The 18,944-nt window shown below is 44.8% G+C and overlaps 2 protein-coding genes across 31 annotated transcripts in view; one reads left to right on the forward strand and one right to left on the reverse strand.

Annotated features, from left to right (window-relative positions):
* The window catches only part of CTNND2 (catenin delta 2), a 3,139,673-nt gene that overhangs the window by 1,109,830 nt on the left and 2,010,899 nt on the right, over window positions 1–18,944 (forward strand). The gene's annotated exons all lie outside the window — the stretch shown is intronic.
* Window positions 9,716–12,643, reverse strand: LOC138281949 (uncharacterized). 2 transcript variants are annotated; one of them, XM_069219648.1, is made up of 4 exons: window positions 11,958–12,643; window positions 11,767–11,865; window positions 11,491–11,619; window positions 9,716–11,366 (listed from the first exon to the last, which is right to left on the reverse strand). In XM_069219648.1, exons 1-4 carry the CDS (start codon window positions 11,974–11,976, stop codon window positions 10,126–10,128), a joined length of 1,488 nt encoding a protein of 495 aa, XP_069075749.1. In that variant the 5' UTR covers window positions 11,977–12,643; the 3' UTR covers window positions 9,716–10,125. The 2 variants fall into 2 exon arrangements, with proteins under 2 accessions (XP_069075749.1, XP_069075748.1); XM_069219647.1 differs by having other exon boundaries at window positions 9,717–11,366; window positions 11,767–12,643.

An 18,944-nucleotide genomic window follows, 5' to 3' on the forward strand; every position in this document is an offset into this window, starting at 1 on the left:
AAAGGAATTTTTAAACAAACATTTCCAAAAATTATTAGACCTGCACGCTGTTCAACATTTTGTAACGCACACAGAGGTAAAGGCTGCTGTTGTAGAGCGTTTTAACCGTACTTTAAAGTCGAAGATGTGGCGATATTTCACCGCCAACAACACCTACAGATACGTGGATGTTCTAAAGGCTTTTATAGATGTTTATAACGCCACCTACCACAGGACAATCAAAATGGCCCCTGTTAAGGTAACAAGGGATAATTCGTTAATGGTGTGGAGAACGGTGTACGGTAGGCGTCTCACACAGAAGGTCAATAAACCGGATTTAAAAGAAGGGGCTCATGTCAGGGTTTCAAAGTTGAAGGGGGTCTTCACCAAAGGCTACCAACAAACATTCAGCGATGAGATATTCATAGTGGAAAGTGTGCAGCTTAAAGAAGGGGTATATATTTACAGGTTAAAGGACTACGCTGGGGAAGAGGTATCGGGTGTCTTTTACACAGAAGAGTTACAAGAGGTGCCCTACGACCCGAACAGGGTGTACAGGGTTGAAAAGGTTCTGAAAAGAAAAGGGAGCGGAGCCCGGCGACAGGCGTTGGTCAAATGGCGCGGGTGGCCCGAGAAATTTAACAGTTGGGTTCTGGCCAGCTCGTTGCACGGTGTGTGAGGTATAGCTGTAAACGCTATGATGGAGAACTCCCCTTTTTATATCACGCTGCCATCCAACGCTTCGAAGGACATGTTCCCAGACAATCAGATTTCGAGTTATACGGTGAAACTTGCAAAGCCAGTGGATTTGAAAGGCCCGTGGGAGGTGGCACTAACGGAAATACAGTACCCTAGAACTTGGAATACCTTTACAAAGGCCGATGTTAAATTTCATATAAAGCGACCTCAGGATGCACTGACCTATAACTTGTCTTTCCCGCACGGCTATTACCCTACCGTCGCAACGGTGGTCGATGCCATCAACAAGTCTATAGCCAGCACTGAAGCGTATGCTAATATATATCTGGTATTGGATAACGTTAGAAGAAAGGTGGTTCTTAAAGCCCCAGAGTTCAGTACAGTGTTTAAATGTAGTGGTAAATTACAAAGGGTTTTAGGGACCGTACAGCATCACCAAAGGCAGATGGATCCAGACCCTACATGCCCCGATATTAACGGCGGTTTTTATACACTCTACGTTTATAGCGACATTGTAGAGCCGCAGAGGGTCGGGGATAGTTATTCCCCTTTGTTGAGGTGGGTCCCGGTGCAGGGTGAAAATAACGCAATGGTTAATATACAACATCACAAACTCGACTATGTTGCAATTTCTAAAAACCATTTTGACACTATAACCATCATGGTGTACAACGATCAGTCGGAGCCGGTCGCCTTTAAATACGGGAAAGTTATTGTTAAGCTTCATTTAAGGCCACGGCGCGAAGGTGACTATTAGACAGCTGCAATGGTCACCATGAAAACCTACGGGGATCCCTCGATGTACAGGGACTATTATAGAGTTCAGGCCGGGTATGGCGGTCCCCAACCCTACTTTCAAGGGGCTCCGGTTATGTATGGGGCGGGATTGGGGGGTTTCTTCCGAAGCATGTTTAGACGTGCCATGCCCTTTTTGAGAAGAGGGTTCGAAATTGCAAAACCTCATGTTAAAGCGGCAGCTACAAACATAGCCCAGGACGTTGTGGGCAGTGTAACGTCTGCGGTAGCAGAGCGCATGAATAGACAGCCCCAAGAAGGAGCGGGGTTGCTGTATAAAGCGCATGGTTTTGTTAAAAGGAAGCGAAGGGCATCGCTGCGTAGGGGGCCGCCAAGGCCCTATAAGAAGCGCCGGACTACTTCAAAAGGCCCTCACAAAAGAAGAGTCATAAGACGGAAGAGATCAACCAAGAAGAAGAGAACTCGTTCTAGTGCGAATATTTTTTAAAACATCGATCATGGCCTTCGTACACTGTGCATCGGGTGAATGCGCCAAATCTGAGTTAGATCTGTTTTCTCTCAAACCCACACAGACAAGCATTGAAAACAGTTTTTTCATGGAAGTGTCACCGATGGCCGCTCTGACACCCCTTGCACCGATAGAGTTTTATGTGTCGGGATCCACGGATATGTACCTTGATCTCAACAATACTCTCCTGCACCTCGTCTGTAAAATAACCAAAGCGAACGGTGACAACATCGAGGATGATGCTAGAGTGGCCCCTATAGCCTATCCCATCGCAACAATGTTTAATCAAGTGGACATTAACCTAGGCGATCGACTCGTCACACAGAGTGATAACATGTATGCCTACAGGGCCTACATAGAGAGTATTCTAAATTATAGTCGTGATGCGCTGGACACACATCTTTCAGCGGGGCTCTTCTACCGAGATACCGAAGCGCATTTGGAGAACACAGCTTTGGACGGAGACAACGAGGGTTTTAAAAAAAGAGCCAGCTTCGTCGCCGGCAGTAGGCAGTTTGACCTCCTGGGGCGCGTACATTCAGACCTTTTCTTCCAAGACAAACTGTTAGTCAACGGTATTGATCTTAAGATCAAACTCAATCGTAACAAGGACTCTTTCTGTCTCATCAGCGGTGATGCAGAGCAGTATAAACTGGTTATATTGTCAGCGAGCCTGTTTGTAAAGAGAGTGAAAGTGTCCCCAAGTGTCAGACTAGCCCATGCTGAAGCTTTACAATTATCGAACGCCAAGTATGCCATTGAAAGAGTTGCTCTGAAGATATTCAGCATCCCCGCCGGAACCCGATTAACGCAGCAGCAGAATCTATTTCTGGGGCAGTTACCGAAACTCATCATCATAGGGTTTGTGGACAATACCGCTTTTAGTGGCGCCTACAACTCAAACCCTTTCAACTTCAAACACTATGATATCAACTATGCCGCTTTGGTTCACGAGGGTGCTGTGATCCCCGCAAAACCTTTCACGCCGAATTTTGGAACATCAAATTTTGTCCGGGAATATCTAGGGCTGGTCTCGATAACGGGGAAACAGCTGCGGGACTCAGGAGTAGTTGTTTCAAGGGAAGGGTATGCTGCAGGCTACACGCTGTTTGCGTTCGACCTGACGCCGGACATGGAAGATGGCGACCATTACAACCTGATCAAAAACGGAAATCTAAAAGCGGAAATACGTTTTACACAGGCACTGGCGGCCAATGTGAACATGGTTGTGTTCTCTGTATTCGACAGTGTTATTCAGATCAACCACGCCCGTCAGCTCATGTTTGACTACCATTGAAAAAGTGTAAAATAAAAATTAAAAATTTGTTTTTATTTTTTTAAAAAAAATATATAAAATGGACACTACTGAGATACGTGACTTCTTAAGTAGACATAAATATGCTAAGAAATACTTTCTAGGGGTATACCCTAGCGATGGACTACCTGAAAAGATAGGTCCGGAAAGGCCCCGTACCCTCGTCTTTAACACCGATCCCCATTACAAGGGTGGGGCACATTGGGCGGCACTGTTTCTGGATGTGGACAAGGTTATAGTGTTTGATAGTTTAGCTGAATTCCCTAAGCATAGTATTTATACAAAGCCGATATTCAAATATGTAAAAAAAGCATCACCCACTGTTGTGTATAATAAACTGCGGGTACAGGATCCTATGGCCATCACATGTGGGGAACATTGTATATACTTTATTAGTAAAATGTCTGAAGGTATAACGTTTAGAAATGTTTTAAATCTATACTCAGACGATTTAGTAAACAACGATGATGTTGTTATGAAATATGTGAATGAAAACTACAGGACAATGTCACACGTTGTTAAAACAGACTCGGGTCTCTGTCAAAAGTGTAAGGTCTTGTAAAGCTGTTATTTGTACTTGTGAGTGTCTAAAATAAAAAACATCTTAAACAAGCTTTCATCCTAGGCATTTTTTTTTTTTTAATCCGTACTGTGTACATTTTCAAACCATTCATAAATAAAAAGATGGCATACTCTGGCTGAAAATTTAAAAGTGTTTATTACAAGCATGTTTCAACACGAACATTTACATGGTTAAACATATAAAATGAAGCACATTTTTTCGAACCGTAAAAACTTTTAACAAAAAAACTATACATGTGTGCAAAATTAGATCGGTAGCCATGTGTTCATTTTGAATAGTCTCTTTTTAGGCCCCATAGGAAGATCAGCACGGTCCCGAGCGGGTGTTAGTTGTGGAAAGAAAGGCGATGTCGATATAGCGGGGCTCCTTGTAAAAATAGCAGGGGCCGGGTCTTTTAAACTTTCAAGCTTACGACGATTCTCGGCATTTCCGATGATCGTGGAGGGAATGTTGAGTTCCGCAGCTGCATTTAGGAACTGTTCCCAGCCTCTAGGAGCTTCTCGTGTTGTTAGGGTTTTACCGTGTGTGAGACCCCGGACCAGATCATACATATGGGAACCAGCAACCGGCTGCCCTTTGTAAACGAATTCACCCCGGGCGTTCCAAGTGGTCAAATCTTTAGTAGTACTCATTTTACTGAGTAACATTTGCGCAGCCCCTCTATATTTCTGACTGATATTTTTTAAAAGGTCTAAGACAAAGGCATCAGTTGTGGGTGTGGGACCTATGTCATGAGCCTGCGTAGAGGGTCCAGGCGGCTGTTCAGCATCTGGGGTGTACAGCGTCAGTTTGGTTTTTTCAGAGGTGAGTTGCTTGTAGTATTGTAGAAAGTTTTGAAGGGCTCCTGAGTAAAGCCCTGCCTTGTCGTGGGGTTTTAAATCAGTCCGGTTCAAAATGGCTTTGATTTCCGCATCGAGACGATGTGTTTCGTTTTTGCGTATGTCCCAGACGTCCGTGTTAGAAGGGGACAGATGATCCACCTGTTGCCGGGGCACGAGGTACATTTTGTGGGCGTGCTCCATCAGGATCGCGACAGTAGCCCTGTGATTAGGGGTATAGCTATACCTAACAACGACCCTATAAAGCCTCCTGACTGTTTGAACAGTTTTCTTTTGGAAAGGAGTGAAGCCCTCTTATTGCTGAGCTTCTTAATAATGTGGCGTTTCTTCTTCAGAACCCGGAACTGGCGCGTTGATATAGGGACATTACCTTTTAGGGTGTTTAGGGCTATTTCTGAAATGGCGGCCACTAAATCATCCGTGGCAGCGCAGAGGATGGCTTTTCTTCTCGCGGGGCTAGCCGTGATCAACATTTTTAGAAGTCCTAAATTACGTCGTAACCGAGCCGACATTGTGGGGACCTTATATTACAAGGTTTAGAGTGTAAATGTTATAAGCAGCTTTTTACTTGTTCTTTTTATAGTTTTTGGACACTGTTTTAGGCGTGTAGGCGACTGGGAAGTCCGGGGGTATTATGCCGGATCGTAGTCTGTAGTCTTCAAAAGTGTTGGGTTTCAAATCCACCAGTAAGTAGCCGTGGGGTTTTGCTGTAGCATCGTTAAAGGCATCCATGAAAAACTGGGTGTTGCCGGGGTACATTTGTTTAGCTATAATTGAGATTTGAAGTTTGTCTCTAGGGTTTTTAAATAAGACCAGGTATGAGGCGTTGAGAGTTATGGACCGGCTGCTCTTGCCCTTGTAAAACAGGTTCTGCACTATATAGCATATGCTCAGATTGCGGTGGTGTGAATATTGCGTAAAAGCCCGCTCAAGCTCGGGGTGGTCCCCTCCTTCACGCATGAGGTCATCCACCACGACCATGTTTACAAGGTGTTTTGGTAGCAAGTCATCGTCGTTGAGATTATCGGGGATACCTTCTATAAATCGAATGTGGGGAAATTTTAGGGTGAGCTCAGTGTAAAGATCCTGCCAGCATGAATAAAGCCACACGATGTTGTTGGGGGTCTGAGATAAAACACCGGGAGCGTTTTCTAACAGTTTCTTTATAAAAAAACTTTTACCGCTATTGGAGGGCCCCGCTAAAACGCAGGAGAATGGGTGCTGCAGTCTGGTGTCCATATCTGGGCGATGTTCAAACCTCTAATGGCTTTTAGTAACCGTAAGGCAGTGTTTTGTAGTCCGTTGTGAGGACCCGTTTGTCAAACACTACTCTTAAGGTTTTAAACATAGGCTGTGTTGTAATTTCCCATTTTTTCTTGGACCTGACTATGCTCGGATGGTTTACAACAATGGCTTTGCTATTTTTGTGATCGCTCGATGCAGAGTATTCGTGCACCAGGCCCTTCAGACTGTCAAAGTTTATTTTAATCGTATTGTTGACGTTTAAAGTGATACCTTTGACTTTCATGCAAACCTTGTTGCTTGAGGTCTTATAACTGTACGTCTTAGGGCCTGATGAGGTAAATTCCTGTATATACTCCCCCTTTTCGAGCTCGCTGGTCAAATCCCCTAGATAATCACCCAGCGGAGGATCTTCATCACCCTCTTTACTCACAAAGATAACAGAGTCTGTGTCATGGTACAAACACCGTTCCTGAAGCTGGTCCAACAGCCTGTAAAGCTCTAACCTGGCGTGAGCGGTTGTGAAGCATGCTATAAAGATGTTTATATTGTTACACGTTGTGGGGTACTCTTTGGCGTATTTCCAGCATAGAACGGCCGTCTCGTCGTCAATAAATTCACAACTGGATACGTCATAAACAGGTGTGAATATGTACTTAAAAAGCTCATCCGGATCTGTGACGATGGATGTGTTTGACAAATTGGTCCGCTGTGCGAACTTTCCCCACAAGGAGTTGAGACAGAGCTTAGCTAACTGCCGGCGGGCGGGGTTAACCTTAATGAACGCAGGTCTCAGTTTAATACCCTCGCGCGCTTTGTAATCAGCGATATACTTTTTCTTTGAGGGCTCATCGACACACCATTCTGGATACCCCGAGGCCTCCTGCTTGTCTCTAAGAAACAAGTTTATGTACTCAGAAAAGAGCTGTGTTGTTGTATTTGGAAAGTGCCAGACTTCCAGGATTTTACCAAGCCGATACCCTTTCTCTAGGGCCGTCTGCACCTCAATGGTACACCACGTCCCTTCCAGCAGCCTCTGCTCATCACTATGCCGACATTCGCTAAGCTGTTTACTTTCAGCGCAGGTACGGCATAGGGGGAACATTAGCTTACCGTCGACTCTATAAGGGAGCACCGGAAAGTAAAGTTTCCGCGGAGGGTGAATCTGACACTTAATGATTCCAAAGTACTCTTTGAGAGGTTTAAAGTTCCTGTATACAATTGTAGGGTGGCCCACAGGGTACAACTTCACCTTGTTCACAAATGGATACAGACTAGTGAAGTCGTAGTAATGTATTTTCTCACCAGGGCCAGCTACACGGTACAATTGAATGGCGTTTGTACGGCCGCCGAATAAGGCGTCACGGGGCTCCAGCGGTGAAGGTAGCTGCTGGCTCTTAATAAAAGTGCTCAGTGCGCCATCTTTCGATAGCTCAGTTACCCAATCATGTTCCCAGAGAGTTCTCAGAACAAACCCACAACTCTCAATATACTGCGCCTTTGCCAGAGTCCGGCGGTACAGATGTTCAAACGTGGTGCCCTGCAGTCTATTAAATTCATGGGGTTTGTAACACTGAGGGCAACCGTGGTAAAAACACCCGTTGAACTCAAAGGCCGTTGGAACACCGTTAATTAATGCATACCCGTCTAGATAGTAGCGGCCTAGACGGTATTCGCCGCCCTGCAAAGCGTGCTGAATGAAGATGCTCTCATTCGCAGAGACGTACATGAGCCACTGAATAGAAGGTGTGGAGTAACGTTTCTGCTTGCCGTTATAGAGGTCAGGTGGTATTAAGGCGATAGTTTCAGACCTTAAAAACATGTGTTTATAAATAGACATGCACATTGAAGCCAGAGTAATGTTTTGAAATGGGTCCAGGTATACAGTTATTTTTTTTTCACGCTCGCACGGCTCTGTTTCAATAAACACGACCCGCTTCGTCATAGCCACCACAACATCTCTGAATAGGTTGCATGCTTTTCGCAATATCATAACGTCCGCCTGACAGTATGCTCTCAATTCAGTTTGGAAATGAAACCGTTTTTCACGGTTTTCATCGTACCACTGTAGAAAACTCTCTTTTTCAGAGGGCATCATATAATCGCAACCATAACTGTCGGGCGGAGGCATAGGCCCGAAGTAATTCTGATTAGCCCATGTGTTAAAAAAGTGTGGGAAATAACCTTTACAGCCTTCAAACCCAAAGGCTTTTGGCAGTTTGCTCAACTTCATGGGCAGAAAATTCAAGGTGTCTATGAACCTAATGTCAAAAGGCACAACCTTAAGCAGCATTAGTTTGGAACCTTGGGTTATGAGACTAACGGGAAGCTTTTCATGTATCAGGTCCCTGATAATGAAAAAAGAATCATATGCTTTGGAGTTGTGAGCCAGAAATGTATAATCCTGGTATCGGGGTTGCATAAATGTGAGGAGGAAATCATTCACGCAAGCCCTACCTTCAAACTCCCAGCTCCCATCACCGGTTAGATGGTGGGCGTAAATATAGTTTGGTTGGTGCACCCCCGTCTCTTGCGTACACTCTATGTCAAATACGATATAGTCTTCTGTTTTTTTCTGGTAGTGACTTCTGAGCATGTAACACTCATGGGTTGTTCCGGCTATAAAAGGAGCTGTACACCTAGGGCACTGCATACCTTCACATTTGTGATCGACAGGTTTATAACGGCCGCAAGTCCCACAGTCGGCTTTAAGAACACATTGGGCGAGGCCTATGTGCGTGTTTAAGCAGTCTTGCGACCGACAAAACAGCTTGCACGTTGGACAGTTCACTTTCAGAGCATTGTCATTGACACAACCGTCCCTCTGACACATTTTACAGTGTAATTCACACTGGTGTTTGGTCCGGTTGTTGTATATGTGATCGCAATGCTCACACACATACTTGGCGCCTAGAAAACCCTTCAGGTTCAAGACACCGTAAAAGTGGTTTTCATGGTGTAGCACATACACGGTCTTGTTTTTCACACCTTCATTGGTAGTGAAGTACTTCCAAGAACCTGCATGGTATAGAACTTTAACCGTCACGGCGAAGTGATTCTCAAAAAGTCCCAGATCCCCAAAACCGACCATTTTGTCAGTCGGTATCTGAAGCGCCTCATGTGCTGCTACAGCCATCGCCATAATGACGGCGTCTGGGGTAGAGCGGTCCATCAATAAGCCTGCAATGCTTGCGGCCAGACACATGTTGGTAGCTCCGGTATTAAAATCGAGCAACCATCGTGATTTCTTGTCAATGATTTTACTGTACATAACGCTCTTTAAGGCTCTGGAAGCACCCCCCTCGCGCCCCCTAACAACGAGGGAGATGATTCTAAAGGACCCGTACGCCAGTAATTCAGCCTTGCTCTGTAAAAGTTTAGATAGGTTTTCTAAAAACGTTACAGCGTCAAACACATCCCGAGATGACCGTCTGGTGAACAGGGGACTATTGAGACCCTGTCCCTGAAAACGCATCTGAAAGAAATCATTAGGACCCACATCGTGTAACAATCGTTCGATCAGCGTTTGCACAGCCTGATGTATAGCTATGATGCCATGATCTGAGGAGTGTAGGCGATCTAGGTTAACGAACCTAAACTCCTCATAGTGTTCTGTAGCGTTAAACCGCTCTACAACACGACTATACCGTCTCACACTTTCCATAAAAACTGGTTCTGAAGCCTCAGTTTGAGAATTACTGGTTGTTGGAGAGCTCCCAGGGGTGTGGTTAGATGTAGGTGTGTTTTTAGACCTTCTGGTAACGCAGAGTCTGGCTTTCTTTAACTTTTTTATTACCAGCTTGCGTTTTCTAGAGCTACCAAGCCACTCTGGCTTCTTATGGGCCCATCTGGTTTTTGGTAAACGACCCCCGCCGATCTGAACAATGTCTGGCTTGTTTACAAATGGTGACACTGACACTACACCGACTTCGGACGGGGCTCCTCCAGACTGCTTAAGGCTGAGATGGCTCGGACCGCCACCCCCAGACGGCCTGTAAAGACCAGCAGCACCTCCTAACTCTATATTTTGAGGTCTTATGGGTGCAGGGCTTGGGGGTTGACATGACCTCTGACTATTGAGCGCTCGTAAAACTCTTAGAGCTCTACTAAGCAGGTGCTGGGGCTTCTTTTCATATTTAGACCTATGGCCCCCTGTACTGGTAAATGTAGTTCTAACATTCCCCGGGTATGTACGCTCACCTAGTCATGACGGGATGTTACCCATGGCCACAATTGTTGAAGCGCAAGTTTGGGCCATTGTGTTTCTACACCGAGCCATCAGCTGTTTTAAAGCCTTTATGCTAGCTCTGGATGCCCCTCTATTACCGTCGTTCTTACATAGTTTTAAAGTTTTTAGATGGAGTTGGCATTTTAACTGTCTGAACGAATGATGGATTTCTTTAACGTAGTTGTCTAGAACTCTAGCCCGGCTTGAAAGGTTTGTTTCAAGGCCAGTACTTGTGACACTAGAGGGGTGATTGCCAACTCCCTGAGCATCCCCAGTTATAGGACAGCGGCCGTTGTTATCACCCCCAATCACGGCTGAGGGATCAGAGCGGGACGTAAAAACAGGATTCCAGTGTGAACATCCAGGAGTTTGAGAGCCCTGATCATCGCTCGAGGGTGTTCCAAAACTCTGATTTTGCGTTCCGCTACACCCTATACTGCTGTCGGGGTATATTGATGATGATGGTGAAGACCATTGCGCACGGGCACTTGGCGCAGGACTGGTGGGGTCGTATGCCCCCGGGGGTGTATCGGGGGACATCAGACATGGGGATGCCGGGGCTTCAGAACTTTGGGTAGTACCAGCTAGAGCCTTAAGAAGCTCTATACAGTGGGAGTAGGGATCCTCTGCAGGGTGATCATTTTCCATGGAGGGGTCACATAACACAGCGGGGATAGTTGTACACCCTGGAGAGGTTAGGTCGAGGCCAGGCACGCCGGTATTAGAACTCTGGACCCTAGGGGGAGCCGGTTGTACCTCAACAAAATTTTTAAAAGACAGGTCTAGAGGCCCAGATTGTTGCTCAGGGTTCTGGAACTTCTTCCTACGATTCTTTAAGGACAGCCGATTTATTTTAGGGTTGCTGCACTGTTTTGGGGACCCTCCAGAGGCTTCACAAGGTGCAATCAGTTGGGCGCTTGGCGTTGTAAGAACGATAATGTCCGGATGGTCACACCCCAAACCCTGGATAGTTGTTGCAGAAGTGCCCGCTGTACTAGGTATTCCCTTTATGATGGATGATGTGGTGTCGTTATGAGTTGTACCTGGTCCAGGAGCGACGGATGTGGAGATGTTGCAGGGCGGGTCTCGGTGCTCGGGTTGGCTCACGAGTACCGATGACTTTGTGGGGTTTTGAACAGTCCCAGTGTAGACCTTTAAAGATGACATCCGCGGCTTAGGCTGAGGGCAGGCGTCTCCGGAGCTCTGGTGTGATGATTCTAGGACGTAAAGATAGCAAAATATAGATTAGGGCTAGTTAGAGCGGCTATACCTATGGGTCGGAAAGACGTTTAGACACACGCTGCACTGTATACACCAAACTCTACATTTTCTTAAACTCACCATGGTTTTTCCGGCTTGAGGGTCCCTTCTTAATGGGCGGGCCGTCCTTAGAACCAGGGGACTTCCTTTTGCGGGGCTGCTTTTTAAGCTTTCCATCCATATCCCGGCTCGCTTCATCCATAGGAGCCCCTCGGGATAAAAAACATAAAAAAATAATGTAACACATACAATATAATACATAGACTATACGAACTCACTGAGATGACCAAATATAGGTCTGATTGTTAGACCCTGTTAGGTTTTCAATGGGGGTACAAAAAGACCCCTAATATATACCTGCAGAAACGTTATCCTGTGACAAGGTGCTTGACCCCTCTTGAACATGGAGGATTTGTTGGAGAGAGGCAATCGCGCACCTGAGTTCTGCATCATAACCTATGCAAACACATGGGTGCCCATTAGAAGTAAAATAAAAAAATAACATTCCTGACAACGTCGTTCAGAACGACCAAGGTCCTGTAACTCACCTTGCTGCACGGTCTCCATTTGCACAGGGGGTTCCCCAGACTCTTGACAGTCCTGTGTACAAGAGAGACAGATTTACCTTTAAACATACCACAATTCATCTTCTACGTCCGAACCCTTCATAAAAGCACAACAAGGGTAGGACAAAAAGAAAAAAAAAAAAATTTAAAAAAAAATTTAAAAAAATAATAATAAATAAAAATAAAAAAAATTATAAATAAAAAAAAAAAAAATTTTTTTAAAAAAAAATGTATCTATCAAGATTCAAATTGTTGAATCCCTATGTTCTGTAAGTATAAATACATATTGACAACTGTAAAACTTTTCTCAAAAACTATACAAGGTTTAATAAACAAATTCCACATGGTGGCGCTCTTGCATAATACTACCTCTAGGACTGTCTCTATAAGACATAGACTGGAAAGTGGATCCTAGGATCCAGGCCTGGTTTTCACCTTAGCTGAACAAGGCTGTGAACCATGTGTGGGGGCGGAGCTCAGTCTAAACTCCTAGCTGAGCCAATTCCAACACCACACAGTCTTTGTTTTAAAAGAAAAAGAAAATGGCCGGATGTGGATGCAGCATGTGTGAGGTCCTGGGTTTTTTCAAGGCAACAAAATCAGATCCAAAGCCATCCTGAACTAAGGTGAGTGGGCTGTGGTACTTGAGGGGTCTGAAAAGCTTTTAGCAGGGATAGTTATTTTTTAATCATTATTATTTTAATTTAATTCAATATTTTTTTTATTTATATGCTTTTAAAAAAAACGACCTTGTAGGCCCCTAAACCCCTGTCCACACTTGCCACACAAACACACACAGATATATATATATATATATATATATATAAATAAATAAATATATATATGTATTTTTTTTTTTTTAAAGGCTGTCACATGATGGCCTGGGGGTCTCTGAGCCCTGTGCTCAGGGACCTCATATTTGTATTTGTATTTTTTTTTTTTAAATGCTGCCCTAAGGGGCCTTGGGGGCCCCAATCCCAAGGCCCCCAAAACGCTATTCATTTTTATTTCTTTTTTTTATATATTTGTATGGGCCCTACGGCCCTAGCGCGCGAGGTCAGGGCCCACAGACCCGGCCTCGCGCCATTACTATTTTTTTTTTTTTTTTTTTTTAAAAACAAGCAAATGCCGCACTCTGGCGGCAAGCGATCGGATCCCCGAGACCATGGGAACCCCACGAGGTCTTGGGGATCCGATCGGATGGTTTAATTAGAGAGAATACCGCGCTGAAACACGCACGGCATTCTCTCTAATTAAACTTTCAACGCGGCTCTCAGAAGCCGCTGGGGTGTTCCCCAGCGGCTTCTGAGAGCCGCGTTGTTAATAAGCCCATTTTAAAAAAAAAAAACTGCCGGCAGAGGTCTCCGAGGCTGTAAACGCTCGGAGACCTCGTTATCAAGTTAGGAGATCTCTTCACGGCGCCAGCGCGACCTCCGAGAAGAGATCTCCTAACTTGATAACGCTGTCTCCGGGCTTTTACAGCCTCTGGAGACACGCGCTATTAACTTAACAAAGCGGATCCCAGAGACCTGCAGGTCTCTGGGAGCCGTTTTGTTAAGTTAATAACGCGTGTCCCCAGAGCCCAGGACGGCTTTGGGGACCGGCGTTATTAACTTAACAAGGCGGCTCTCAGAGACCTGCAGGTCTCTGGGAGCCGTTTTGTTAAGTTAATAACGCGTGTCCCCAGAGCCCAGGACGGCTTTGGGGACCGGCGTTATTAACTTAACAAGGCGGCTCTCAGAGACCTGCAGGTCTCTGAGAGCCGCTTTGTTAAGTTAATAACGCCGGTCCCCAAAGCCGTCCTGGGCTTTGGGGACCGGCGTTATTAACTTAACAAAGCTGCTCTCAGAGACCTGCAGGTCTCCGGGACCAGTTTTGCTAAGTTAATAACGCCGGTCTGGGAGCCGCTTTGTTAAGTTAATAACGCCGGTCCCCAAAGCCCAGGACGGCTTTGGGGACCCACGTTATTAACTTAACAAAGCTGCTCTCAGAGACCTGCAGGTCTCCGGGACCAGTTTTGCTAAGTTAATAACGCCGGTCCCCAGAGCCCAGGACGGGTTTGGGGACCTGCGTTATTAGCCTAGCACAGCTGCTTTCAGAGGCCACTAGGTCTCTGAAAGCAGTTGTGCTAGGTTAATAACACCGGTCCCCAGAGCACAGACCGGCTCTGGGAACCACGAGTTATTAACCTAGCAAAGCTGCTTTCAGAGACCTGCAGGTCTCTGGGAGCAGTTTTGCGGTGTTAATTACTCGAGCCCCAGAGCGCAGTATGGCTCTGGGAACCTAGTGATTAACTTAACAAAACAGCTTTCAGAGACCTAGTGGCCTCTGAGACCAGTTTTGCTAAGTTAATCACAAGGGCCCCAGAGCTCAGGCCGGCTCTGGGGGGCCCTTGCTATGAACATTTTGGCGCTGCTCTCAAAAGGCCACGCGGTCTCTTGAGAGCCACGCCGCAAAAGTTCATAACCTGGGCACCCCAGAGCTATGGTTGACCCCATGGAGCGTAGTTATTAATTTTAGAGCTCTGCACCCCGGAACTCATTGCGCTGAGCTCTAAAATTAACAACTAGGCCACCCCCAAAAGCTCACCACTTAAACACACTATTGCGGCCATATAATACTGGCCCATACCATAAAATACACATAAAAAAATACATAAAGAGCCCCATAACATTTCCTGTACAAATTAAATACAGCCCCACCACTAATACCCTTAGCTACACAACCCCCTGAACCATGACGTACACAATAAGCCCACCAAACTGCCATCAAAATAAGTGCAACCCCACAAAAATACAGGCCCCTACATAGTCCCAGAACCAATATGTACATATTAAGCAGTCCAAATACACCCCACATCGTAAGTGCACTCGCCCTGAAATACATGCCTATACATTGCACATTAACCCACAAGTACCAATTAAACAACCCCTAGCCCCACAAAACAAGTGCAGACTTTAAAAAATACCGACAGATACACAGCCCCAGAATCAGCAAGTACACATTAAAAGAACACCATCCCACAAAATGAGTGCAGATTTTCAAAAATACATGTCCATACACAGGTCCAGAACCAGCAGGTACAAGTTAAGCAGTACCAATACAATCCCCAAAATAATTGCACCCCCATAAAAATACAGACAAATACATAGCACAAGACCCTACTAGTACCATTTAAACAAAATCACCCCACAAAGTAATTACAGTATCTCAAAAATACACTAATAGCAGCTTTTACATTTTTTATTTTTTATTTATTTTTTAAAAGCAGGCATTTTACATCTCTATGTATAGTTAAACAGATTGGTGCTAATGTCATTGTTAAACTTTAGTAAAACACATACACACATCACACTGTTACAGACCTTAAGTAGAAGATGTTCAGCATCACCAGTCTGAGCTCTGCCCTTCATGTTTCCAGCCATTATGTCCTGATGCGTCCCTGCTTGCCACAAATGTCAGTATGTAGTTCAGAAAAAAAGAGGCCTGTGAAGTTGGGGGGTTCTTATACTAGGATCACAGTGGTAATTATGCCTGGGCTCTGTGATTGGTGGGACCTGGAAATAGGCATCTGTTATAGGTTAGCAATATTTGGCCTTTGTTGTGTTTCAACTTTTAATTACTATGTCTGTTTTCTAATTTAACCCCACCTCTGTCACCCCTGGAAAGAATGTAAGCCCATCTCTGTTTTAGATTAGCCATGCCACAACAACCTCTGTTGTGTTTCAATCTTTTAATTACAGGGGCAGTTCTGGGAACCCCTGAAAGAATGTAGGCCCATCTCTGTTTTAGATTAGCCATGCCACAACAACCTCTGTTGTGTTTCAAACTTTTAATTACAGGGTCAGTTCTGGGAACCCCTGAAAGAATGTAGGCCCATCTCTGTTTTAAATCAGCCATGCCACAACAACCTCTGTTGTGTTTCAAACTTTTAATTACAGGGTCAGTTCTGGGAACCCCTGAAAGAATGTAGGCCCATCTCTGTTTTAAATCAGCCATGCCCCTCAACCTCTGTTGTGTTTCAAACTTTTAATTACCGTGTCAGTTCTGGGAACCCCTGAAAGAATGTAGGCCCATCTCTGTTTTAAATCAGCCATGCCCCTCAACCTCTGTTGTGTTTCAAACTTTTAATTACCGTGTCAGTTTCTAATTTAACCCCACCTCTGTCACCCCTGGAAAGAATGTAGGCCCATCTCTGTTTTAGATCAGCCATGCCCCTCAACCTCTGTGGTGTTTCAAACTTTTAATTACTGGGCCGGTTCTGGGAACCCCTGAAAGAATGCAGACATGTCTCTGTTTTAGATTAGCTATGCCACAACAACCTCTGGGGTGTTTCAAACTTTTAATTACAGGGTCAGTTTTCTAATTTAAACCATCTGGGAACCCATGAAAGAATGCAGGCCCACCTCTGTTTTAGATTTACATCTCTACATTGATAGGCTGGCTCTAACATAAGCAGCATTTGACCATTCCCACTTTATTTATTTTTTGGATTAGCCAACAGTGTGGAGGTTTGACCAGACCGCCCACTTTGCAGCCCTGTGCAGAGGCCCCCTAACTGGCACTTGGGCATGAATGTCTGACATGTCCAGACCTGTCCCTCTCAGGCTCTGAAACCACTTGCACAGCACTAAGTCATACTTTTTTTTTTTACACAACTCATAGGCCAAAACCCAGGGGCTAGGACCCAGACACAGGGCTAACACATGACACCACGTGCTCACAAACCACGTGACACCCCCATGCACGTCACTTCCGGGGAGGGCTTTCTGGGACACCGGAAGTCCCAGTCACCGGATATGACGTCATTTCCGGGGCGGGACAACTGTCACTTTTAATATGGTGATTAAAGGTATCCCTTCCTACTACTAATGACGAAATTCGGGATATAGTAATTTAGAATGGTTTTGACTGAACCTCAAACAAAATATGGTATTCAGGAGTTATTATCCCTTCAGAGATCCGACACGTACACGGGTCCAACATACTACCCTTACTTGAGGTACTTTGGAAAGATATTTACCTGTGGGTAGTTTGGGGATCTCTTATGTTTGCAGTATCAACTGTGTGAAGATTAACTTTTTGCTTCTCTATGCTGTTAGAATATTATTGATTACATGCAAAACTAAATCTTGGCTTTTATATGGGATTATGATGGACCACAGACTGAGAGATAAATACTGTATATGTCTCCTTTTGATGCTGGATTGGAGACCCTATATGTTATTGTTAACCAATACGATACATCCCTGCAGCCCAAACACCCTGATCGTGTGACATATAGACAAACCCTGGGTGCTAATGGAACAGCTGGCATATATGGTCCTACCGAAACACCTTTTACGGCTCCACCTGGAGTGTATAGTCACCTGGACCCTTTATACCAATCGGCTGCATCTAACCTACATTATTGGAAGAAAACTGTTAGAATAAAGTCAGTTACCACCTACCCCTCCCCTTTTACTCCATTGGTGGGGAACCCAGATTTCCTACTGGGTATGTTGTACAAAAGATTCTCCAAACGAAGATGGTGATCAGTTCTCACACTTAGGGACCATTATTTATAATGGTGTGGTTGAAACATGTGACCAATACCCAAATGACTTCCAGCTGGGCAGAGCCGCTGTCATCAGGGTAATGTAACTATTGCACTTGGCCTGCCAGCCAGCAATGAAGGCAGGAGGCACTATTGAGACAACTAACACTGAAGACCTATTTGTAGAAGGGTGCATTAGGAAGGCTATATCACATATTTATAGGCAGCTAGCAGTATCCCCACCTTTACACAACCTAAGTTACATTGTGCGATGAAATGCAGGTATAGGTGTAGAGATAGCAGACAGTCAATAGACCATGAGCTATCATAGGACGGGCACGTCATCCATCTGCACCCAATACAAGGAAAGTATTTATGAAGGAATACTACGCTAGTATCTGACCTCGGACTGATTTGCCCATATGCATTGAGTGGGCTGACACTTGCTGGAGAGGCTGCCCTTGCTATCTATTTTCAATGCTGGTGTGTCTGCCCTGACATTCAGCACTTCTGGTTAGCAGTGTTGTCTCAAATGCAGGTGTCAGGTTGAACATGGACCCATTAGTTGCATTACCCAGTTGTTTTCCTCTCTAATGACTGAGCTGAAATACACACACTGAAAATAATCTCTGGAATGCAGCTCTTAGTCTAGGAAATACATTTAATAAATCACTCTGCGAGGCTCGTAAAGGAAGGTCAGTACAACTGAAATTGCACGTTTAAAATGTGCGCAACAGTGAAATGAAAACATGTACAAAGAATCTTCAATCTATAAACAGCAAATATATATATATATATATATATATATATTTAAACAAACATGGATAATGCAAAGCAGATAATTAGTAAAAATTAATCACCGTAGGGCAGAGTTGCTCCTTCATCTTTCTCTAAATAGCTTCAAGCCGTAGACCTCCAATATCGGCTGTCAGGAGAAAGAGAGATCTACCTTCATGGGAGATATCAGGCATTGACATCTCAATCCTGACTGAGGTCTCTGAATCTTTCCACCGTCAATCCTTGGTCTCTTCTATACCTTAAGGAAGCCAGAGAGGAGATTTCTTGAAAAAAAAAAAAACACTCCGCAATTTGTTATTAACAAATGCTGGCTACTTCGGGTCAGTTTTGAAAGGAACACGTTGGAATTGGCCAAGATCCCAAGGTGCTTCTCTCAAAACAAATCTGTTCCCTGCCATACTATAAACATCATCCCAGCACATTCTTATCTCACAGACCTTGGTGAGAAAGAACACACATACAGGTAAAATAAAAGCATGAGTAAAGAGCACATTGCATGACATGACCACAGAAAAATACTTGCAGCCTCTGCATTTCTAACATCTGCACCTCTAATGTGGCGGTGGCTAATGCTGAAATAAAGTCAGTAGGCAAAATGAAGCTGGTGGTCATTAATGTGAAAGTGTGCTGCTAGG

The sequence above is a fragment of the Pleurodeles waltl genome, chromosome 2_2 (genome assembly GCF_031143425.1).
Source record: "Pleurodeles waltl isolate 20211129_DDA chromosome 2_2, aPleWal1.hap1.20221129, whole genome shotgun sequence".
Classification (NCBI taxonomy): domain Eukaryota; kingdom Metazoa; phylum Chordata; class Amphibia; order Caudata; family Salamandridae; genus Pleurodeles; species Pleurodeles waltl.

What these genes read in the sequence shown, in the direction of transcription:
- LOC138281949 (XM_069219647.1), bottom strand. Translation starts at nt 11,914, where the DNA reads ATGTTATTTTTTTATTTTACTTCTAATGGGCACCCATGTGTTTGCATA. An exon ending in ACAGGATAACGTTTCTGCAG is followed by an intron (nt 11,620 to 11,766) that starts GTATATATTAGG and finishes TTTTATCCCGAG; the next exon opens with GGGCTCCTATGGATGAAGCG. An exon ending in CTCAAGCCGGAAAAACCATG is followed by an intron (nt 11,367 to 11,490) that starts GTGAGTTTAAGA and finishes TTTACGTCCTAG; the next exon opens with AATCATCACACCAGAGCTCC.